The sequence below is a fragment of the Oncorhynchus keta genome, chromosome 24, assembly GCF_023373465.1.
Source record: "Oncorhynchus keta strain PuntledgeMale-10-30-2019 chromosome 24, Oket_V2, whole genome shotgun sequence".
Taxonomy (NCBI): domain Eukaryota; kingdom Metazoa; phylum Chordata; class Actinopteri; order Salmoniformes; family Salmonidae; genus Oncorhynchus; species Oncorhynchus keta.
The window spans coordinates 27,621,527-27,647,656 of NC_068444.1; the positions used below are offsets into that span (position 1 = coordinate 27,621,527).

The following is a 26,130-nucleotide window of genomic DNA, read 5'->3' on the forward strand; positions in this document are numbered from 1 at the left end:
TATCATTAATGTAATTTCAATGTTTGAGTTGCTTTGTGTATCACCAATTTTGTAGTGATGGGAAAACAAAGCTTCCTGAAGCATTGAGCATTTCCAGCCAAATTTGTCGATAATAGGTTATTTACATGAGGCTTTGATCAACACATTGTACACCAGTGGCACCTGCTGGTCAAAATAATTTAGGGTTAGGGTTAGCCAAATTATTATAGATAACGTCGCACACACCGTAGCGCGTGCACAGGGTAGCCTTTTTGTCTTCTACGGAAACCAATAGCAAACCAATCAGGTGGTTGTTCAACAAAGTAAAACTTTGGATGTTATTGATCACTTGCGTCTGATAAAGTGATACAAGCATCTGCACACTGCTTCGAAGTAAACTGCTTAGCGGTTTTGATGCATGCTCCGGTATAAACCGTATCACGACACATTTTCTTGAGATGATTTTACTGCAACACTGCTCATTACATCCAAGTTTCTTAACATAGGAGTTCCAAAGAGCTGTCTGTCAAGGCGAGCTCATGAATATAGGCTCCCCACCCACTCAGCCTGTTTGTACCTTTTCATAGTTTTTGAGCATATCAATCCCCAGAAATATTATTGTGATGTTTCTGGCAATTTTTCATGGGAATCAGAATGACTGTTCAAGCACTTTAAAAATTCAAATTTTAATGATAACATATTCACTTGAAGTCTTTGGACTGAAACTGGATGTATGCAACGAGCATGTCTCAGTCACTAACAAATTCATTCATGGTAACTCTACAATTCACTCGAAAGGAAAGGCATTCTGGGAAATATTCCAATTGCAACTAAAGCTTTACACTTAGCAGTGTGTTAATTCAACAATATTCAGTGTCTATACAGGTCCACACTTTCAGTGTTAATTTAACACGGGGGAATTTATTGTGTAGAACCAGCTCACCTGCTTTTCTCTATGATTTGACTATTAGATGTTTTTAAAATAGTTTAACCATGTTAAAATGAGAGTTCAGTTCACGTAACAGGGTTTACCTTAAAATGAGGGACAGATGTAAATTCATCACTAATCACATGACATAAATAATAATCTTCAGAAATGACTGTGTCAAAGCAGTCAAATAATTTGGGGGATTAAGGGGATTAAGAATTTTGGGGATTAAGTGGGGCACACGTCATAAAAACTAGATTCAAAAGTTTGTTGTTTTAGTACATTAAGAATTTCAAATGTCATGGTATATCCTTGTGTGTAGCAATGTCACATATGTAATTTGATGGAACAATCCATTTGATTGTTAAAATGGGCCTATGATTTCCTTTAAAAAAAATGTGTACTCTTGCAAGTATTCTAATACTGACGTCCATCCAGATATTTGAATATTCAAATAACCGTGCCTGCCCATCCCTATGCACTATATAGAGAATAGGGTACCATTAGGACACAACCCAGAGCTGCCCTCTCTCTGTGTTGGTGTGTGTGTGCATCAGGCTTTATGTTTATGTCTTGTTGTTTATGTATCTGTCTATGCATGTAATGAACCACCCAGGCTTCATCTGCCACTGCCCCAGTCCCTGCTCCTTCTCATAGAACAGTGATCTGCCTGCCTGAGCACAAAAGCCAATGGTAGCTTGCTTGATTTGAAGCTGACTTGGCGGCCCGGGGTTGTGTGGCCTGGCCTTACGTGGTGTAGTGTTGTGTGTTCAATAAAGGCATGCTGGGTTATTATTCCTGCCGACTGGGTCACCCAGAGCACACACACACACACACTCTGTCTCTCGCTCACTTTAATTGAGGCCTCCATGGCCTAGTAGACCCACATAACCACTCATTAAGCACTTACAGTACAGTAGGGCAGAGCGGGCACCTATCCTTCCACACCACTGACTTCAACCACCCACCGTAGTTCCCAGAGGTCATACGCACACACAGCCTGTGTAGCCCCCCAGAGCCCACACGTGTGCAAACACACACACACACAAATCAGAGAACACACACCGCTGTTATGCTCTTGAGGAAGACCCTTGATTGTGGATTTTATTGCACATACAGTATATTCAACTTTTCTCATGGGCTATACAGTAAATGGCTGTCAAAGCTGCATATTCTCAACTCACAAATAAGACTACTGCTGTTAATAATGAACTCCTTTATCATTCTGACAGCTCACAAACTGTCCTGACAGACAACGACCCTGGCTTCTCTTCTCACACGTCAATGCAAACACAGGAAGCGAGAGGATGGGTGTGTGAGAGAGAGAAGGGCCGTACAGCTGTGGGAACTCACAATGCCAATTATGCTGCCAGTTGTGGATTGGATTAGTAGGAGAGCTGTGCTGTGTTATGACCTGAATGATGCACACCACACACACACACACACACAGACACACACGTACACAGACACACACGTACACAGACACACACACACAGACACACACATACACAGACACACACTCACACACACGGCTCAGAGAGACAAATAGGCTCATTGTATTCCTATCCACTTACTGCACACATTCATATTGCATGTGATGAGAGAGGTGGCTGGACAACTCAACACTAGCCCATTTCATTTTCTTGGAAATATTGTGGTAATTTATGATTGGACCCAAAGAGTATTGATCCCCTTGCATGCATATGTAGATGATGTGAAATAGCTAGCTAGCTAGCGGTGTATGCTAGCAGTGTTCAATTGGTGATGTCACTCACTCGAAAGCAAAGCATGTGGGGGGATGGTTAGAAGAGAGCAGGGAGGATGAATGTTCCATTGCCTGCATCATGTACTCGTAAAGAGGCTGTTATCGACTGGAGGACAACAGAGATGACGCACCCTGACATCTCTCCTCCTGTTCATACACTGTTCACTACAGAGCATTCTCAGTCTCCAGAGAGAGGCATTTGACCTTTGACCTTTTGGTTGTATGACTGACTAGGCAGAGTGACATCATCATCTTTGATTATCACATCCTTGATGACCACAGATTTCTAATGTTTTGTGGCCAGTGTTATAGTTGTTCTAGTGTGTTATTAACAGTGTTATAATACCCACAATTCTGTCTCTTTGTGTGTCCCTGCAGGATGATGGTGTTTGGGGTGCTGACGTTGATCCTGAGCTGGGTGTCTCTGGGAGTTGACCTTGCCACAGCTGTGGTGAGTGACTGTGACTCCAAGGCCTGTGTCCCAAATGGAACCGTATACAGTGCATTCAGAAAGTATTCAGACCCCTTCACTTTTTCCACATTTTGTCATCAAATTTATTTATGAAGCCCTTTTTACATTAGCTGATGTCACAAAGTGCTATACAGAAACCCAGCCTAAAACCCCAAACAATGCAGATGTAGAAGAAAGTTGACTAGGAACACCTCCCTAGAAATGCAGGAACCAAGGAAGAAACCTAGAGAGGAACCAGGCTCTGAGGGGTGGCCAGTCCTCTTCTGGCTGTGCCGGGTTGAGATTATAACAGTACATGGCCAAAATTCAAACGTTCATAGATGACCAGCAGGGTCAAATAATAATAATAATCACAGTGGTTGTAGACTGTGCAACAGGTCAGCACCTCATGAGTAAATGTCGGTTGGCTTTTCATAGCCGAGCATTCAGAGTTAGAAACAGCAGGTGCTGTAGAGAGAGAGAGAGAGTGGAAAACAGCAGGTCCGGGACAAGGTGAAAAGGTCAGGATTTCATAGCCGGAGGCAGAACAGTTGAAACTGGAGCAGCAGCACGACCAGGTGGACTGGGGACAGCAAGTAGTCATCAGGCCAGGTAATACTGAGGCATGGTCCCAGGGCCCAGGTCCTCTGGGAGGGGAGGGAGAGAGAGAGAGAATTAGAGGGAGCATACTTAAATTCACACAGGACACCGGATAAGACAGGAGAAATACTCCAGATATAATAGACTGTACCCTAGCCCCTCAACACAAACTATTGCAGCATAAATACTGGAGGCTGAGACAGGAGGGGTCGGGAGACACTGTGGCCCTGTCCGACGATACCCCCGGACAGGGCCAACCAGGAAGAATATAACTTTGCCAAAGCACAGCCCCACACCACAAGAGGGATATCTTCAACCACCAAAGTAGTACCCTGAGACAAGGCTGAGTATAGCCCAAGAAGATCTACCCCATGGCTGAGTGGCCTGCTCTAGGAAGAAACTTGGTGGTTCCAAACTTCTTCCATTTAAGAATGATGAAGGCCGCTGTGTTCTTGGGGACCTTCAATGCTGCAGACATTTTTTGGTACCCTTCCCCCAGATCTGTGCCTCGACACAATCCTGTCTCGGGACTCTACGGACAGTTCCTTCGACCTCATGACTTGGTTTTTCCTCTGACATACATGTACACTGTCAAATATGGGACCTTATATAGACAGGTTTCCAATTAATTGAATTTAACACAGGTGGACTCCAATCAAGTTGTAGAAACATCTCAAGGAAGAACAACGGAAACAGGATGCACTTGAGCTCAATTTCGAGTCTCATATCAAAGGGTCTGAATACTTATGTAAATAAGGTATTTCTGTTTTAAAAAATGTCTAAAAACCTGTTGTTGCTTTATCATTATGGGGTATTGCGTGTAGATTGATTAGGACATTTTTCTATTTAATCCATTTTAGAATAAGGCTGTAACGAAACAAAACGTGGATAAGGTCAAGGGGACTGAATACTTTACTTTGTTTTACTGTATATACTATATATATATATATATATATATATATATATATATATATATATATACAGTACCAGTCAAAAGTACCAGTCAAAAGTTTGGATACAACTACTCATTCAAGAGTATTTATTTATTTTTACTGTAACACATATGGAATCATGTAGTAACCAAAATAGTGTTAAACAAATCTAAATATATTTTAGATTTTAGATTCTTCAAAGTAGCCACCCTTTGCCTTGATGACAGCTTTGCATACTCTTGGCATTCTCTCAACCAGCTTCATGAGGAATTGCTTTTCCAACAGTCTTGGAGGAGTTCCCATATATGCTGAGCACTTGTTGGCTGCTTTTCCTTCACTCTGTGGTCCAACTCATCCCAAACCATCTCAATTGGGTTGAGGTCAGGTGATTGTGCAGGCCAGGTCATCTGATGCAGCACTCCATTACTCTGCTTGGTCAAATTGCCCTTACACGGACAGATTTCCACCGGTCTAATGTCTATTGCTTGTGTTTCTTGGCCCTAGCAAGTCTCTTATTATTATTGGTGTCCTTTAGTAGTGGTTTCTTTGCAGCAATTTGACCATGAAGGCCTGATTCACGCAGTCTCCTCTGAACAGTTGATGTTGAGATGTGTCTGTTACTTGAACTCTGTGAAGCATGTATTTGGGCTACAATCTGAGGGGCAGTAAACTCTAATGAACTTATCCTCTGCAGCAAAGGTAACTCTGGTTCTTCCTTTGGGGTGGTTTTTGTTTTTTGCGACTGCACTTGAAGGATCTTTTAAACTCTCTGGGATATGTGGGATGGTAGTGTCCCACCTCGCCAACAGCCAGTGAAAGTGCAGGGCGCCAAATTCAAAACAACAAAAATCTCATAATTGAAATTCCTCAAGCATTCAAGTATTTTACACCATTTTAAAGATAAAACTCTTGTTAATCCAGCCACAGTGTCTGATTTCAAAAAGGCTTTACAGCGAAAGCACCACAAAAGATTATGTTAGATCACCACCAAGTCACAGAAAAACACAGCCATTTTTCACAAAAAGCACAAATAGAGATAAAATTAATCACTAACCTTTGATGATCTTCATCAGATGACACTCATAGGACTTCATGTTACACAATACATGTATGTTTTGTTCGATAAAGTGCATATTTATATTTAAAAAATCGAATTTTACATTGGCGCGTTACGTTCAGTAGTTCTAAAACATGCAGTGATTTTGCAGATAGCCACATCAATTTACAGAAATACTCATCATAAATGTTGATGAAAAAACAAGTGTTATACTACATGGAATTAGAAATATACTTCTCCTTAATGCAACTTCTGTGTCAGATTTCAAAAACATGCAATAATCTGAGTACAGCGTTCAGACAACAAAGCATATTTGCAATGTTTTTTTTCAAGACCTCTGCAATTTGCCCTGTCATGCTGTCAATTAACTTCTGGGCCACATTCTGACTGATGGCAGCCCATTCTTGCATAATCAATGCTTGGATATTGTCATAATTTGTGTTTTTTTTGTTTCTCCACCTGCCTCTTGAGGATTGACCACAAGTTCTCAATGGGAGTAAGGTCTGGAGAGTTTCCTGGCCATGGACTCAAAATATCGATGTTTTGTTCCCCGAGCCACTTAGTTATCACTTTTGCCTTATGGCAAGGTGCTCCATCATGCTGGAAAAGGCATTGTTCGTCACCAAACTGTTCCTGGATGGTTGGGAGAAGCATGGCATATGGTTCACATCGTTTTCATGCTCATCAAACCATTCAGAGAGCATTCATGCCTTTTGGATGAGGTCATTTTCCTCCTATGGGGGCATAGCCATGGTAGCCAAAATAATGGCCTGCCCTGCATTTTTAAACATGACTCTAAGCAGGAACCACACCTGTATGGAAGCACCCGCTTTCAATATACTTTGTCTCCCTCATTTACTCAAGTGGTTTCATTATTTTGGCAGTTATGATATGATAATGGGCCTACATATACAGCAGTCTTCACTCTGTCCAGCTTGTTAACAGTCATCGAAAAAAATCTATGTATAGAGGACCATTTTTTGCCCCTATGGGCCCTGATCAAAAGTTGTGCACTATGTCGGGAATAGCGTGCAATTTCTGAAACAACTCAGGACCATGTCCATATCCAACTGTTACTGCTACTGTGGTAATCAATTCTTACCATGGCTGACAGCTAAGACGAATTGCTTTGGGGCCATGATTGTTCACACTCACTTTGAAAGTGTGTCTGTCTTTGTGTGCCTGTGCGAGTCTGAGAGAAATCACATTAAATAGCTTTCTGTCAGAAATCCTTAGGGATATGCCTTCATATATGCTCTGAATACATAACCACAACGTGTTCACATAAAGCCATAATGCATTTACATAGACAAGTACTACTGCTGTCTAAAAAAGTGTCATTGGATGCCTGTGTCTTGGATCAGAATAAACCAGGTATGAAAAGATATCGAGGAGAAAGAGTTAGAGAGAGAAAAGGGCAGCAGGAAAAGGAGGAGAAACCAGGTTAAATTTAATTACCAGAGGTTTGAAATCTGAAGGTTATTGGTGCCTACCCTTGTTTCATCCTTCATCCTCCTGGGAACTAGTCCCTCTCTCTCCTGAAGGTTTTGATCATCACTACCTATCAGCCGTGAATTAACTTAATATAACTCAGCCCCATAACTACTACTAAACAGCTGTTACAGTAACCAGTAAACCAGATCATGAGTCATCATTTATAAAACCAACTGGTCAATGATGTTATGTCAGGGATGATGTGATGAATGATGGTCCTATTCAGGTCTTGAAATTCCATCACATCTCAAATGAGAGCGATTACTCATATGACTGTATCTCTGTTTATATCCTGGAGAAACTGAATGCATGTGAATTTCTGGTTTGAATACAGGAAGATGAATAGATGCTGCTGTGTTTGAGTCACCACATGCCTAAGGCTTGTCGTGTTCCCTTTCTCTTTAGTTTGTTTGTTGTTGTCCCCCCCCCAGATTTGACTTGGGGCTGTGGATCATGGAAAATGCATAAGGCAAAAGGCTAGTTGCTGAACGCAGGCTACAATCGAACTGAAAGATTCCAAGTCAATATTGTATGTTTTATTTTAGGCTGTATGTCACGCCTTGGTCATTGTATTTTGTGTTTTCGTTATATATTTGTTCAGGCCAGGGTGTGACATGGGTTTATTGTGTTGTCGTATTGGGGGTTTTGTAGGCATTGGGATTGTGGTTGATTAGGGGTGTGTCTAGTTTAGGCTTGGCTGCCTGAGGCGGTTCTCAATCAGAGTCAGGTGATTCTTGTTGTCTCTGATGGGGAACCGTATTTAGGTAGCCTGGGTTTCACTGTGTATTTCGTTGGTGATTGTTTCTGTCTCTGTGTAGTGTTCACCAGATAGGCTGTAATTAGGTTTCACGTTTCGTTTGTTGTTTTTGTATTGATTAAGTTATTTCATGTATCGTCATTTGTTTCATTAAAGACATGAGTAACCACCACGCTGCATCTCGGGCCGACTCTCTTTCGACAAACGAAGAAAGCCGTTACAGAATCACCCACCACACACGGACCGAGTGACGTGGTTACAGGCAGCAACAGCAGGAGCAGCGAAGGGAGGACGTTATGGACAGCAGAAGTATGGAGTATACGACGTGGGATGAAATAGACAGGTGGGCGGTCGACCCAGAGAGAGTGCCGGAGCCCGCCTGGGATTCGCTGGAGCAGTGCGAAGAGGGCTATAGGAGAATGGAGTCGAAGAGAAAGACACGGCGGCGCAGAAAGAAACCCGAAAGTCAGCCCCAAAAATGTATTGGGGGAGGGCTCAGGGAGAGAGTAGCAGAGTCAGGAGTCAGACCTGAGCCAACTCTCCCTGTTAATCGTGTGGAGCAGCGATCAAAGGACTTCTGGACTTGGGAGGAGATATTAGACGGAAAAGGACCCTGGGCTCAGCCTGGAGAATATCGCCGTCCCAAGGAAGAACTGGAGGCGGCAAAAGCGGAGAGGCGCTGGTATGAGGAGGCAGCACGGCGACGCGGATGGAAGCCTGAGAGTCAGCCCCAAAAATGTATTGGAGGAAGGCTTACAGGGAGTATGGCTATGCCAGGTAGGAGACCTGCGCAAACTCCCTGTGCTTACCGGGGGGCTAGAGAGACCGGGCAGGCACCGTGTTATGCTATGGAGCGCACAGTGTTTCCAGTGCGGGTGCATGGCCCGGTGCGGTTCATACCAGCTCTTCGTATTGGCCGGGCTAGAGTGGGCATCGAGCCAGGTAAGGTTGGGCAGGCTCGGTGCTCAAGAGCTCCAGTGCGCCTGCACGGTCCGGTCTATCCAGAGCCACCTCCACACACCAGTCCTCCGGTAGCAGCTCCCCACACCAGGCTTCCTGTGCGTGTCCTCGATCCAATGTCACCAGTTCCAGCACCACGCACCAGGCCTTCAGTGCGCCTCGCCTGTTCAGCACAGCCAGAGCCTTCCTTCCATCCTGCGCTGTCGGAGTCTCCCGCCTGTTCAGCGCTTCTAGAGCCTTCCTCCTCTACAGCGCTGCCGGAGCCTCCTGCCTGTTCGGAGCAGCCTGAGCTGCCACTCTGCATGAAGCAGCCAGAGCTGTCAGTCTGCATGAAGCAGCCAGAGCTGTCAGTCTGCATGAAGCAGCCAGAGATGTCAGTCTGCAAAGAGCTGTCAGTCTGCAAGGAGCTGCCAGTCTGCAAGGAGCTGCCAGTCTGCAAGGAGCTGTCAGTCTGCAAGGAGCTGTCAGCCTGCATGGAGCAGCCAGAGCTGTCAGTCTGCAAGGAGCTGCCAGTCTGCAAGGAGCTGCCAGTCTGCAAGGTGCTGCCAGCCTGCATGGAGCAGCCAGAGCGGTCAGTCTGTATGAAGCAGCCAGAGCTGTCAGTCTGCATGAAGCAGCCAGAGCTGCCAGTCTGCAAAGAGCTGTCAGTCTGCAAGGAGCTGCCAGTCTGCAAGGAGCTGCCAGTCTGCAAGGAGCTGTCAGTCTGCAAGGAGCTGTCAGCCTGCATGGAGCAGCCAGAGCTGTCAGTCTGCAAGGAGCTGCCAGTCTGCAGGGAGCTGCCAGTCTGCAAGGTGCTGCCAGCCTGCATGGAGCAGCCAGAGCTGTCAGTCTGTATGAAGCAGCCAGAGCTGTCAGTCTGCATGAAGCAGCCAGAGCTGCCAGTCTGCAAAGAGCTGTCAGTCTGCAAGGAGCTGCCAGTCTGCAAGGAGCTGTCAGTCTGCAAGGAGCTGTCAGCCTGCATGGAGCAGCCAGAGCTGTCAGTCTGCAAGGAGCTGCCAGTCTGCAGGGAGCTGCCAGTCTGCAAGGTGCTGCCAGCCTGCATGGAGCAGCCAGAGCTGTCAGTCTGTATGATGCAGCCAGAGCTGCCAGTCTGCATGGAGCAGCCAGAGCTGTCTGTCTGCATAGAGCAGCTAGATCCGCCAGTCAGCCATGATCTTCCAGATCTGCCAGTCAACCAGTCTCTTCCAGATCTGCCAGTCAACCAGAATCTTCCAGATCCACCAGCCAGGATCTACCGGAGCCAACTACCTGCCTGAGCTTCATCTCAGTACTGGGCTTCCTCTCAGTACTGGGCTTCCTCTCAGTACTGGGCTTCCCCTCAGTCCCGTGCTTCCCCTCAGTCCCGGGCTTCCCCTCAGTCCCGAGCTGCCCCTCAGTTCAGTGGGGTTCTGGGTGAGGACTATTAGGCCATGGTCGGCGGCGAGGGTGGATTATCCCAGGACGCGAAGGGGAGGAACTATGACATTAATGGAGTGGGGTCCACGTCCCGAGCCGGAACCGCCACCATGGACAGACGCCCACCCGGACCCTCCCTATGGTTGTGAGGTGCATCCGGGAGTCCGCACCTTAGGGGGGGGGTTCTGTCACGCCTTGGTCATTGTATTTTGTGTTTTCGTTATATATTTGTTCAGGCCAGGGTGTGACATGGGTTTATTGTGTTGTCGTATTGGGGGTTTTGTAGGCATTGGGATTGTGGTTGATTAGGGGTGTGTCTAGTTTAGGCTTGGCTGCCTGAGGCGGTTCTCAATCAGAGTCAGGTGATTCTTGTTGTCTCTGATGGGGAACCGTATTTAGGTAGCCTGGGTTTCACTGTGTATTTCGTGGGTGATTGTTCCTGTCTCTGTGTAGTGTTCACCAGATAGGCTGTAATTAGGTTTCACGTTCCGCTTGTTGTTTTTGTATTGATTAAGTTATTTTATGTATCGTCATTTGTTTCATTAAAGACATGAGTAACCACCACGCTGCATTTCGGTCCGACTCTCTTTCGACAAACGAAGAACGCCGTTACACTGTAGTTTAGGTTGAGACTTCAAGGCTGGGTTTGATCATACATGCACGTACGCACACATACGCACACGCACACACACATCTCATTTAACTGGGCCACACCATGCAGCCAGGCCTGGATACAGCAGCTCATAGCTTTCTATGAGATCTACAGTACCTACTCTGCTTCCTTTCAATGAGGTGTTAATATAATACAATCTTTATAATATATATTTTTTAATTTAAGTAAACAAGTCAGTTTAGAACAAATTCTTATTTTCAATGACATTCATTTTTATTGTTGTATCATTATCTTTAAAATGAACAAGACCAAACAGACATTCAGATAGGATGATGGGGACAATTTCAGTGAAAAACATAAGAGGGCAACAGTACTTGTGCAAAGTTTCAGAATGATAACTTCCAAAATGAGTGTGCTACATGACATTTATCATGAAGTCACTCAGGTGTCCCACACAAGTAGCCCAAATGTACCCAAGTGGCCAAATTGGTGAATGGAATGGAATAATGGATGGAATAACTATATACAAAATACCAAAATGATATTCTAACACCCCCCCCCAAAAAAAAAATGTTTTGAGAAAAAACATGAAAAAAATATATATACACATTTACAAAATAACACTTGCAATTTTTGGAAGACCCTCAGTCCTCTACACAATTTTGTTCTGCTGATGCCAGGTGCCATAACAGTCTCTTTCTTCTGTAAAGCAGAGGGTCACCAAGCATGTGGTGCAGGGGATGGGGGACTTCATTTAGCAAAGAACACAGTGATGCCTCCATGCTGTGCCCTTTTGGCCCTGAGGCACATCCATGCCTGCAGAAATACATTTGGGCAGATGAACACCACTTGTGGCAGGAGCTGGATGAACCAGCTTCAGTGGGGGATGGACACCTTGGCACTGGGGGCTCCCATTCGAAGTCAGTGTAATGTTCAGTTAGAATAGTTTCACATATGAGCCCTGTATCAACAGGTATAATAATAATAATAATAATAATAATAATAATATAATATATGCCATTTAGCAGACGCTTTTATCCAAAGCGACTTACAGTCATGTGTGCATACATTCTACGTAATAAACAGATATATAGAGAGATATAGAGTACAGGGAACATAAGGTTGAATATATTATTATAGACTTGCTAGATCTACTGTCTCATTTTATTATGACATTTCAGCTAGATCTACTGTCTTTATTATATTACAACAGACCAGCTGTATCTACTGTCTCCATTTCACTTTGGACATTGTTGTGGGCCTGCCCTCCCCTCAACAGCCTCAAATAGGCTATTTCATGTGGGGGTGATTGGGGTGGCAGACACACACATCTCACATTTCATTACATTACATTTTTATATATTGCTTAAAAATCACAAATAATATTTTATATTATTCATTTCAAACAATGGCATTAGCATGAGAAGAATTTACCAGTCTAAAACGATGTCCTCTCCGTTCAAAAAATATTCCTCCATTTGGGAATCGCTAAATGAATCGTCCTCCAACAATCTCTGTCTCACTTTCCCGATCAATTTCTTCTAAAATTGTGTGTACATCTGTATATCTAGACTTAGATTTAGCTTTCTCTGACTTAGTCGTCATACTGATCAGTGGTCATTGGGTTAAAATACAGTCAATCAACGAAACAGCGGTCAAATCATTGGTGCACAATGATGTCATTACTTGTTGGTTTCTTTCGGTCAATACGTCCTGCGAAATTACCCATTATGTTTGGTTGTGTTACAAACAACTGGTTTGTGTGTTACAAACAAACCAGTTGATTGCAATGAAACCAAACATGACTGGAAAAGTCACGTTTTAGTGTGTGTATTTACATCAAATGCGTCGTCGAAAATGGAATGAGACGGAATTCACGACACAAGCGGTTCACAAAATGTTTCGTGTTAGGCTATAAAAATGGATTTTATCAAACAAAAGACCATTCATTGTGTAACAATGAGCATTGGGATTGCAAACAGAGGAAGATCATCAAAGGTAAACAATTTATTTTATTGCAGTTTGTGATTTTGTTACGTCTGTGCTGGTTGAAATAGTATTTTTTTATGGGGCACGATCCTCAGATAATCGCATCGTATTCTTTCACAGTAAATCCTTTTTTCAATCTGACAACGCAGTTGGATTAGCAAGATTCCTGGCTTTCGAAACTTGTGAGACACTTGTATTTTCATGAATGTTTAATATGACTATTTATGTAGCAATCACCGTATGTTGTCGAATTTCATCCCGCTAACTAACGGGTTCGGTGCACAGAGAGGTTAAGGGCTTGTAAGTAAGCATTTCACGGTAAAGTCTACACTTGTTGTATTCGGCGCATGTGACAAATAAAGTTTGATTTGATTACGGCCGGTTGTGATATACACGCATGCGCACACGCTCCCAGGCACAGAGAAGGATTATATAGTAGATACTATATCATTCACAAATCTAGGATCAGGCCCCCCTTGACCATGTAATCATGGATACCCCCTCCCTTGGAATGGAAAAATGGAATGAATCTATCTGATCATCTTGGAACAAACAATGTGAAGAGAATGGTGTAGAATCAGGAAGTGGCACACCATAGAGCACCCCTGTGATTTGTTCCAAACATAAGCATCATGACCTCAGTTTGCCTCTAAGCAACCCAGGCTTGTTTTTATAGGCCCCAAAAAAGTGTGTGTGGATGTGTTTAACTATTCTTGTGGGGACCAGAAGTCCCCACAAGAATAGTAAACAAACAAAGAGTTGACCAATTCACCACAAGGTCAAATGCTATTTCTAGGTGATTTAGGATTAAGGTTAGAATTAGTGTTAGGGTTAGAATGACGTTAAGGGTCACTGTTAGGAGCTAGGGTTAGTTTAAGGGTTAGGATTAGGATTAGGTTTTTGGTTTAAGGTTAGGGTAGGAGTACAGGTTAGGGGTTAGAGAAAATAGGATTCTGAATGGGACTGAATTGTGTGTCCCCACAAGGTTAGCTGTACATGACTGTGTGTGTGTATGTGTTGCTGCTGATGCTGCAGTTGTTGTGATGTTGTGACACTAATGAAGGGAGGGAAACTCCTGCCGTCTGAAGTAAAAGAACACCGGGGCACATAATACATTAATGCATAATGAATTCCTTCACAAGAATAATTATAGACGGAGCAGAGCGGCCGGTATGAAGCACACACACACACACACACACACACTCTCTCTCTATAGGCTTTATGGAACAATATACTCACAAACAGTTGGATTTGGAGAAGAGGCAAAAATAGGCATCTTTTCATCTGTGGTATATAGAGGCTCATTAGTTGAACCCCGAGAGACCTGTACGTATTCCTATTAAACACAGGAGGGGGTGTGTGTTTGATAGACTACTTTGACACTAGTTTTGTGGTTTTTAAAAATGTCCTTTCTTCTTGTGTTCAGGGCACCAGTGACTTCTGTGTGATCCCAGACAAGTTCATCATGAACCAGACCAAAGACCTGGTCAGTTCTGGTGAGTTAAAGACAAGCTATGCTTTTGATGTCACTTTAATGAACCTGTAATTACAAGGTGTTTATACCCACCCCGGGCTGTAATCACATTATACTTAAAGAGATCAATGTTATTGCTGAGTCTTGCTGACTTGTTGGTGTTCTCTCTGTTCTCTACAGATATAGTGCATTACTACCTGTACTGCAGCCAGACACTCCCCAACCCATTCCAGCAGGTAATACTCATCACCAGCAGCATCGGGTCAATGATACCTGCTTTGACCTTTCTGTCTCCCTGTTTCTGTCTCTTCCTCTCTACCTTTATCCCCTTCTGTCTTGTACTCACACTCTCTCTGTCGCTCCCTCCTCCTCCATCCCTCCCTTATGGTGTTCAGTAAGGTCTCCAAGAAGGAGAGGTGGTTTTTAGGTCAGGGCAGTGAGAAGTAGTCTTTCTCTCTCCAGCCTCAGCTAGCTCCATAACCCAGTAGAGTTCAGATCCTATTATGCTGTGCTTGTAGACATGCCCCGAAGGTTCAAGAGAATGCAGCAACAGAGTGCAGGCAAGCGTTACCCAGCCTGCTCAGTCAGCACACATTCACCTGAGTATGGAAGCAGAGATCGCTCACTGAGACACACATACACTCACAGTTATTGGATCGTAGACATGCCACCGAGACAAATTCTGAAAATGTCTAGATCAAAGGAGATCAATTATGGCTGCTGCTATGGCTGCTGGTTTGGGGTAATTGACTGTCTCGCTTCAATTAAGGACTGTCTGTGCCATTGGGCACTCATTGTCCCAGTCTATTTTGTAATGGTTGGGGACACTCAAACTGTTGTTTTGATTTACTGTGATGTGACAGGTTAACCCATTAATGATGTTAGATGTTGTTTGATGGTTTAAATCTACACCGCAAATTCTCCAGTGTTAAAAATCATTGCAAAATGAACACAGTGTTAAAACAACACTGAAAGTGTTGCGACTGTGGTAGTGTTTCCTCTGGAAAATGTGTTAGCATGGCGCAGTGGTCTAGGGCACTGCATCGCAGTGCTAGCTGTGCCACCAGAGACTCTGGGTTCGAGCCCAGTCTCTGTCGCAGCCGGCCGCGACCGGGAGATCCATGGGGCGACGCACAATTGGCCTAGTGTAGTCCGGGTGGGCCGGGCGCAGTGCACGCTAACCAGGCCGCCAGGTGCATGGTGTTTCCTCCGACATAATTGGTGCCGCTGGCTTCTGGGTTGGATGCGCGCTGTGTTAAGAAGCTATGCGGCTTGGTTGGGTTGTGTTTCGTTGATGGAGAGCCGCATGCAGGCGGCTAGATGCTCTCCCTGCAGTCTGTTCCTCAAGTCTGTTTTGACCTGCAATAACAGAAAGAACAATAAGAGAAGGGAGAGGGACAAAGAGGATCTACTTTCACATTTAAATGTTCTTACTCGTTTCATTGCAGAGAAGTCCCTCTTACAATTAACGGAAGTCACTGGTATAGTCAGTGCAATTTCTGCCAACTGGCTAAGGCAGGGGTAGAGCTGCCCCACTCAAATTGCGAGGCCAGCTTTGTCATTGCCGTCAGCTGATTCAACCCCTGAAATACATTAAAAACAAAAAGATGTACAGCATTAAAGAAGAGCCAACAGAGTGGTAGTTCAACAGGAAAAAGGGTTGGGCAAAACTGGCCTAAAATGTTCTCTTCAAAAGATTGTCACACTCATTCGATACTGTGAATGCTCCAACTAGCACATGTTGCTTGTAAGAGGGCCACTCTTGGAGCACAGCAGCCTCTGGCGCTTGCACAAACTGCCTGGTGAGGAGGATCAGGTTTATCCTCTCACTGGAGAACGCAGACTGAGTTCCCAACACACTGAAGGCCCCCAGAATCTCCAGGTGTTGGAACCTCTGGTCTAGGCTGTCCTGGAGGCCCCCAGAATCTCCCGGTGTTGGAACCTCTGGTCTCGGCTATACTGGAGGCCCCCAGAATCTCCAGGTGTTGGAACATCTGGTCTCGGCTATACTGGAGGCCCCCAGAATCTCCAGGTGTTGAAACATCTGGTCTCGGCTATACTGGAGGCCCCCAGAATCTCCAGGTGTTGGAACCTCTGGTCTCTGCTGTCCTGGAGGCCCCCAGAATCTCCCGGTGTTGGAACCTCTGGTCTCTGCTGTCCTGGAGGCCCCCAGAATCTCCAGGTGTTGGAACCTCTGGTCTCTGCTGTCCTGGAGGCCCCCAGAATCTCCCGGTGTTGGAACCTCTGGTCTAGGCTGTCCTGGAGGCCCCCCAGAATCTCCCGGTGTTGGAACCTCTGGTCTAGGCTGTCCTGGAGGCCCCCAGAATCTCCCGGTGTTGGAACCTCTGGTCTAGGCTGTCCTGGAGGCCAACAATATATGGATCCATGACCTAATTACAGCACAAAGCAGAAAATAAGTGATTAAGAGCTGTTTGTTTTAGTTTATCCAACACACACAATGTAACATTGGTTTTATCACAAAATTTGAAAATAAATGTTTTTACCTCCTCTCTAAACCCAGCTCAGAACTGCTTCCTGGTCTTGGTCTCCACCTGGCCTCTCCCTCTCCTCCTCCTTGATGTTGAATGCGCCCAGACCCATTGGGACATCGAGGTCCTGGTGGAGTTAGCTCAGAAATGACCCCGGGGGCTGGGAATCACCAGAATGTTTTATGGCGAGGAGTGATGCCATTGTCACAGGGACCTACAGCAAAAGAGTTGTTTTGCTTGAAGTAATTATAATGAAGTGTCAGAAGTTCTTAAATATTTCATTGAGTAGTGCTGTCCTTTGACTCTGTTAAACTGAGACATTTGCCCATGTTTGAATATGAAGATAGAAAAGAATGTACCTGCTCTTTTATGGGCAGGAAGTTTACATCCTCTAATTGGAATATAATTTGAAAGCCACGTCAGGTGAGGCAGCACGTCCGCCAGCAGGTAAAGTGCTGCCACAAATCTGTAGAGTTAGAAAGGTTTGTCACTCAACAATGATGCATCAATTGACAATACAAAACAGGTTTTAAAAGCTACATCGTGGACCACTCAAGTAGAGTTTTGAGACACTGAAAGCAGTAATAGCAACATAGTACATTATTTAATTTGAAGTCCACTATAATCTACAATACATCTAGGCCTACCTGTACGTGGCACAGAAAGCGTAGAGCAGGGATGCAAACTGGTGAGGGCCCTAAAGGTGACACATTTTTGGGACACTGAAACACGCAAATAATTAAATATATATATGTGTGTGTCACGATTGTCTGCAGAATTAACGGACCAAGGCGCAGCATGAGTAGAGTTCCACATGTTTAATAAGTGAAACTGAGCACAACAATACAGAACAAACTAAACGTGCCGTCAATGCAGTGTTCACAGGCACTACACAAAAACAAGATCCCTCAACAAACAGGTGGGAAAAGGCTGCCTAAATAGGATCCCCAATCAAAGACAATGATAGACAGCTGCCTCTGATTGGGAACCATACCAGGCCAACATAGAAATAATAAAACTAGAATGCCCACCCTAGTCACACCCCGACCTAACCCCAAAATAGAGAATAAATTATCTCTATTATCGCTAATTTCTAGTGGCTTTTAGGCTGGATCCCATCTTGAAATTCAGGTTGTAACTGTACTAATTAAACAACAAAGAATATGATCTACATGATCAGTGTCTGTATATAAAATAAAAAATGGGTTTAATGTGAACCAAACTCATAGCAAAAAATGAAGGAAAGCAATCCAATGTTATTTGTTGCCTAGACTTTACTGTGAGGTAAACAAGATGAGACCAGAGTAGCCAAGCGAAGGAATGTGATACATTATCTCATATAGGGGATGTCAGCAAATCAGGCCAGAGCAAGATGGTGGGCAGGACAAGCCACAGACACCATCCACGGGAAGGCATCCTTTAGCTGTTTTGACACATCACTATGTTGTCCTGTTTGAAGACATAGTGTAAATAGTAGCTTCAGTCTTTACTAAGTCTGTCTTAACAAAACGATAACTCTCTTATAAAATAAAATCGGTATTTCCCTTCTTAACTGGGTAGGTATGGGTTTTGTTCTATTTTTGTCATCTTTTGTCATTTTTCTTCGCCAACGGTCATAATGTAATGTCCATCCTTTTTCTCAACGTCTTTCTCTTTTTTCCCCAGGCCTTCCGTTAACCAGGTCAACTCTCCCATTGGCCACAGCCTAACAAGCGACCTTATTGGTCAAAACTTAAAAGTAAACAAACCTATTCACTTGTAAATTACCAATTAATTATAAAAAATAAACTCAATACTTTGTTCTACCAAGGGTATTACATAAGACTTAGTGTTGTGTCCATACCAGTCATCACCACAGCCCCATCAGTGTCCAGGTCGTACAATCTCTCTGTTGGTATCTTTTTGATGTGCAGCACCTCCTTGATGGTGGCAACGATGGTGTCTGCCTGGCCATCAGGGACCAGGAACTAGTTTTAAAGGTGTCCCTCTTGGTCCATGTATCTAGAAAACATACACAAATCCATAAACCATTTCATTATTACTCATGGATGCAGTGTGACTGTAGAATATCACTATTCAAAATAATGTTGTAACTCTTATTGAAATATACACCTGACATGTAAATCCAGCTGCTTATTAGTTGCCACATCTGTAGTTTCATCAGCCTCCAGGCCAATGGCTACAGATGTCTGAATGGCACGTAGGATCGGCTCCTCCACAACTTGAGCCAGCATCTTCAACATTTCTTTCACTATTATGTGTGACCTGTAGTTTGTGTTCTTGCCAATCTTCATGTAAATGAGAACAATGTGAAGTAAGTCTGGTGACATTTAAATATCAAGTGAAATAAATATGAACAAAAACACAGAATTGTGGAGCACTCATTCACCTTGAGCTTTGTGAAATAGTACCAAACCCAGCAATTCAGCAATGTCCAGCAGTTCTGGGAAGTTTGTGTGATGGGCCTGCTCCCGCTTTGTTAGATGGTACAGATATTTAAAACCCCCAATGACGGCCTCATGCTCTAGCACTGTGGTTGGCTCGAATGCAACCATGAATGAGGAGCCTGTGAACAGCAACAGACATAATGTGTTATTATTGAGCCATGGTTAGTGAACAATCTGAGATCTTTTACATTAGAAGGCATTTTGAGAAATGGAAGTATTCAATATAACAATTTTGCCATCATTGCATGAGCCCTGACACTTTCCATTCAATGCTCTGTCCCTGGGTGCCGGTTAATATAGTCTAGGCTGGACTGTCCAGCCGATTAATCTAGCTAGCTAGCTAACTTGCTAAACTAGTAACGTTAGTTAACCATGTTTCTATCATCAACATCCTTGTGAATATTGGATAGCTAATTGCCGTTACATTTGTGGCAGCAATATTATAGATCGAAATTAAGTTTAGTAGAGTGTTTGGGCTATAGCTAGCTTATGTAGTTAACTAGTTGGCTAGCTAATGTACCTTTCTTTCAGTTTCTCACACAGGTGCACTCTGAGGTGATTCAAGTTAATTGTGTTTCGCGCCACAGAGCTTATGTATTGTGCGCAGGTGCATTCTGAAGTGATTCAAGTGAATTGTGTTTCTTGCGCAGAGCGTCTGTATTGCACACTGGTAACTGGTGCGTGTTTCTTGAGTTGCTTGCTGCCTGTCACAGCTCACAGAACTAAATAGCCTTCAGAACTGTATTGAACCCAGACAGATTATTTATTTACCAAGGAATGCGAGTATGCTTTACAGAACTTTATTGAACATATGTTTGGTAGAAATATAATGTTTATTTTGGTGTGGCAGCAATGATTCTACCATGGCGCAGCGTCACACTTAAATGAACACACAGGGAACACTGGTCTGTGGACACATATAGACACCAGAACAGTGTTAAATTAGCACACTGGTTGGTGTAAAGCCTTATTAAAATATTTACAGAGTGCCTTGTCTTTCGAGAAAATTGTAGAGTTACCACTCATGACTATTTGTTAGTGACAGAGACATGGTTGCATTCATCCATTTCGGTCCTATGGACATTACCAAGTGAGATCCTACATGTTATCATCATTTTTTGTTATTATTTAACAAACTACCTTACATACTGTATTTAATGAGGCCTTATTTTGAGGGCCTAGTTTTACTCTAACACAGGGGCCTCGAACCCGTACACAAGGGTGTATGTACCCTGTAGGATGTTAGCAATCATAATGAAAGGTTTACACTATTCATCTATGGCAAAGATACTTATATGTTTCCCTTTTCATCTGTGTCTGGTGTTAGCTAGCAGCCAGCATGGAACAAAAGAGGAGAAGGGTCGTTCAAAACTCTGACATTGTTGTCATGTCAACACATCCATCAGTGCTGCTGTGAACTGCATCACAAGAGACATGCCAAATTGGGAGATGCATAAAAAAATGTTTTGTTGAAATTGATGCAATTTCAATATTGTTTGAGTTTCTTTGTATATCACCGAATTAGCTTGAGATGATTTTACTGCAACACTGCATCCAAGTTCCTGGTAGTTAGCCATGAGAGAAAAGGTATGTTTTCTCAAATTTTGAGCATTTCCATCCCCAAAAATATTCTGGGTAAAATCTTAGTCTCTCAAAAGACTATTTTGCATTGGAATCAGAATGACTGTTCGGGATCGTTAAAGAGGTGATGGGTTGGAGAGGCTTATGCTGCCACCCACTGTAGTAACAGCAGAGGTGTAGACATACTGGTAAACAAGAATACACCCTTTTCCCTTATATCCCAGCGCACAGACCAAAAAGGCTGTTTTCTAATTTTGAATTATACCTTACATGGTGAAAATACACATTTATTGCGTTGTATATCCTCCCATGGGTAAATCTGATGTTTTCAGATATAGTTCAAGCAATATTAGATCAAATCCAGACGGGAACTATTATTTTAGCAAGTGACCAAAATCACACATTCAGCAAGTTAGACCAACACAGCAATAAAAAAGGCTAATTCAAGGAACCTCCAAAGAGGCTGCACATTTTCATCTCTACAAATAATTTACAGGACAGCTGGAGATTACTATTCCCAATTACAAAAGAGTACTCCTTTTATTTATATATATTTTTTTAAATGCACTCAAAAATATAGTAGGTTCAAAAATCCATGACAGTGATATTGGATAATTTCCTGTATCATGCATGCTTAATTACAACAACAGAAAATACATTTAGCGGAAGAATATGGAGAACGAACAGAGCACTTCTTCAAGACCCGGAAAAACATTTTTTAACCTTTACAAATGTAAAAAATACCATTACAAATGTAAACATAGAGGACAGAGAAAAGTCAACACTACACTATTTTGTATGCTTTTCAGGAATACATTATGGTAATGATAATCTCATACTCAGCAAAAGTTAAATCTGAATTAGAAATTAAAATTAAAGAAAAATAAAGCACTATTTTAGGAAAAGCCCATAAGAAATCTTTACAAGGTAAAGAAGAAAATAACATTTCTTAACTTAAGCAGGAATATGATATTTTACTTTTGAAGAGAGACAACAACCAACAACTACAGTTTAAACTCAAATAAAGTATACTCTTTAATGGCAAATAAAGATGTTGATTTATCAATTATAGCTGTTGATTCCGAAAAGACATTTGACCATCTTGAATGCCCTTTTCAAATAAAAACTTAGGAAGCCTTCAACTTTTCAGCTGAAATAATTCATTTTATGAAAATATTTTATAAATATCCTGAAGCAAAAATATACTCATATAATATATTTTCTGATACATTTTCTTTAGAAGGGGGCACAAGACAGGGATGTCCTCTCTCCCTGCTCCTGTTTGCACTGGCAATTGAACCACTTGCAGAAAGAATTAGACAGGACCAAAACGTATACGGTATCAGTATTGGTAAACTTGAATATAAACTAAACTTATTTGCTGACATTCTCCTGATATACCTGAGTAATATTGAAAACTAAATTCTCTCCTTGTTAAAAATATTTTCTGAATATTCTAAAATCTCAGGATATAAAACTAACATGGAAAAAAAATGCCAATAGAAAAAAATTCTAAATAATAACTCATGATCTACAGCAATCCTTTAAGTGGACCACAAAAAATATGAAATCATTATTATGCTTAATAAGTGACAACAAACAACAAATATATAAAAATAACTTTATCCTATTACTCAACAACATTAAAGCAGATCTAATTAAATGGATCAATCTTTCCATAAATCTTACATGTAGAATAAACCTTTTTAGAATGTCCTGGCTCCCAATGTTTTTATACTTGTTTTCGCTAATACCATTTACCCCACCAAAGGCATTCTTTAAAACAGTAGACACAGTCATAACAGACTTTATATGAGCAAATCAAAATCATAGAATAAAAAGGAAAGATATAGAATATAGAATCAAATTAAATGGATTCTACAACAACCAATATCACTCCCTAAAAACATACCCCTATGAAACAATCCATGGACAGCTTTTCAGAATCCACCGATAAATTGGCCCACATGGAAAACTAAAGGCATAGAAACTGTAAATGACTTGTTAGGGAGGCTGCGAATTTTCACAGCTTTTTGTTAAAAATCGCGCAAAATTTCAACGTCCTGCTACTCATGCAAGGAATATAATAAATGCATACACTCTGAAGTCTCTAAAACTGGTTAAATAATGTCTGTGACTATAACAGAACGTGTTTAGGAGTCTAAATCCCAAGGAAAACTGTTCACAAAAAACACAAAAAAAATATCCCTCCGCCAGTCTCTGAATTGTCTATGGCCAGGGAAAATAGATAGAGTCCCGTTTACAATGCCTACAGCTTCCACACGATGTCGCCAGTACTGGCAATTCAGTTCTGGTTTATCCTTGGTGGGATGACGAATAGGCACTTCCTGTCTTGGGGTACACCGAAGGAAGTTATGAAAGGGAGAAAATGGACAATGATTTCAAGACTTGCTGCTATCGAATACAGATCGCCCCGTGATCAATTTGATTGATTATTAACGTTTATTAATACCTAAAGGTAGTTTACAAAAGTAGTTTGAAGTGTTTTGTCAAAGTTTATAGGCAACTTTTTTCATTTAAAAAAATGACGTTGCGTTTTGAAAAGGTGCTTTTTCCTGGATCAGACGGGCTTCATAAATGGACATTTTTGGGTATACATGGACCGATTTAATCGGAAAAAAAGACCCAATTGTGATGTTTATGGGACATATAGGAGTGCCAACAAAGAAGCTCGTCAAAGGTAATGAATGTTTTATATTTTATTTCTGCGTTTTGTGTAGTGCCGGCTACGCTAATTATTTCTGTTTACGTCCCCTTTGGTTATTTCGGGGGTTGCATGCTATCAGATAATAGCTTCTCATGCTTTCGCCGAAAAGCATTTTACAAATCGGACATGTTGGCTAGATTCACAACGAGTGTAGCTTTAATTGAGTACCCTGCATGTGTGTTTTAATGAAAGTTTGAGTTGTATCGAGTACTATTAGTTGGCGCTCTGAAATTTCCGCTGATTTGGTCCCTGTACAGGGACAGCAGCCGTAATTTAATAGGAAATACAATTATTTCCTTGGCAGAATTAAAAAGCAATTGTGGGCTGACCAATGTTTCATTTATTTTATAAATGCAACTTAAAAGTTTTATATCATGAAATTTCATTCTGAAATCTTTTTGACATCAGAGCAATGTTGAGGGAGTCCTATTTGAGTCAGAAAAGGATAGTCATATGAACGGTAAGATATACAAAACCTTGCAGAGAGCTGACAATCTCGCAGAAAATATATATAAACTAACTGACATTGGCACAAGATGGAGTGTTGGAACATAACTAACGAAATTACAGTTAACGAAAATGTACGCTTAATCCAGTATAAAGTAATGTTTAATAGAAGAGACAAAATTCACAAATTCTACAGCACAACAGCAGAGACATGTCTTAAGGGTAAAACTAACAATGACTAAATAATGAATGCCTTCTGGGAGTGCTATAAATGGATGCACACATGACTGTAAGTCGCTTTGGATAAAAGCGTCTGCTAAATGGCATATATTATTATTATTATATTAAGTCCAAAAGTTATGGGCAGAGTTAGTAAATTGGATGTCAGAAGTTTTATGATAAATCCGTCCATCTGTACATTTCAAGACGCTGCATATGAGGGTATGGTTAAATACCCAATGGGTTAGACTATACTTTTCTTATCAATCATTTTGAGAAAAAAAGTTGACTTAAAAACTGGAAATCAAATTATCCTCCATTGTTAATAAGGATCCGCCCCTTTTTTATTTTATTTTGTCGCCTAAAGTGACATACCCAAATATAACTGCCTGTAGTTCAGGATGTGAAGCAAGATTATGCATATTCTTGATACCATTTGAAAGGAAACACTTTGAAGTTTGTGGAAATGTGAAAACCTATATATTTAATCAAGCAATTCTCAAAATCAACCTGCATTAGAGCATGCTGGGAAATATGATAATGATGGTTGTGGTTTTGGTTCAATGTGATTGTGTATGAGTTTCAGGCCCCTGTTTCCAGGTAAAACTAGGCCCTCTAAATAAGGCTTTATGAAATACATATGGTATTGTGTTAAAGAATTGATCGTTTTTATGACATATTCGCTTAGGATCTCTCTTGGGGATAGTCAATAGGACCTAAAATGGATGAATGCAACAACCATGTCTCTGTCACTAACCAATAAAGTCATGGGTGGTAACTCTACAATTTACTTGGTAGACAAGGCACTCACAGTGTGTTAATTTAACACTGTTCTGGTGTCTATATGAGACCACAGACTCTTTTTTTTTTTTGAACACTGGAGAATTTGATGTGTAGGGTTGGAGTCATAGGGTTCATACTACGCTCCCAGATCAGTTTCTAAGGGGTAAATTCATGTGGTTTACAGTCTACTTGCTGTTCTTGGGTGGAGTGCACAGGGCAGAGCATGCATATTCTGTTGGATGAGACTAACTTGCTGTTAATGATTGGCTTTTGTCTCCCTATGCTGGACAAAAGCTGAACTGACAAGACCACGAGTGTATTAAAGTTATAATCCATCCCAAACCACAAATTCCTATGATTAACAGTGTTAAATGACACTAACATGTGAAAACAATGTTTTTTGTTAACACATTTTTCATTTTGTTTTTATAGTAGGGTTGGTAGCAACATGTGAAAAATAGTTGTGGAAATCTGTTGCAAATTGGCTTGCTCTCTGCCAGAAACTCTGGGCTGGCTGGCTAGGTAGCTAGTTAGCCAACGTAAATACACACATTAAGTTAATATCCGCAAGCGAAATATAAACTTTGTCATGACGATATAAACGGATGGATGTGCTCTATACAATTATGCCCATACCATCTATTGGCTGATTTGGCGACTTGGAGTACAGGTAATTGTCTTAAAAGCGTTATGAAATGTGATAGTGTGTCATCCCCTATCTCTAGTGAGGAGAACCATGTAGCTATGACACATTCTAAACGATTTCCGATTTCACAGATGGGCCACTGAGAAGTTAAATCATTTTTACCCATTGACAAAACATTGGATTTTACCAACCTGACAGGAGTTTCATGATTATCCCTTTAAATGTACACTACCCAGAATTTGGCATGTTGTTTTCTGTGCGTGCGTGTGTGCGTGTGTGTGTGTTTGCAGTCTCTCACCATCTTCCAAAGATCTCTGACCACCATGCAGATCCAAATACAGGGCCTGCTGCAGTTCGCTGTGCCTCTCTTCCCCACCGCTGAGGTCAGTGTTGAAT

General features: G+C 42.1%; 1 protein-coding gene across 2 annotated transcripts in view; it reads left to right on the plus strand.

Moving 5' to 3' along the window:
- The window catches only part of LOC118402895 (protein tweety homolog 2-like), a 114,798-nt gene that overhangs the window by 83,571 nt on the left and 5,097 nt on the right, over positions 1–26,130 (plus strand). For both annotated transcript variants that reach the window (XM_035801251.1, XM_035801252.2), the window contains exons 6-9: positions 3,051–3,123; positions 14,347–14,416; positions 14,575–14,630; positions 26,025–26,117. In XM_035801251.1, the coding sequence (XP_035657144.1) occupies positions 3,051–3,123; positions 14,347–14,416; positions 14,575–14,630; positions 26,025–26,117 (292 nt within the window). The remainder of the gene's footprint in view (positions 1–3,050; positions 3,124–14,346; positions 14,417–14,574; positions 14,631–26,024; positions 26,118–26,130) is intronic.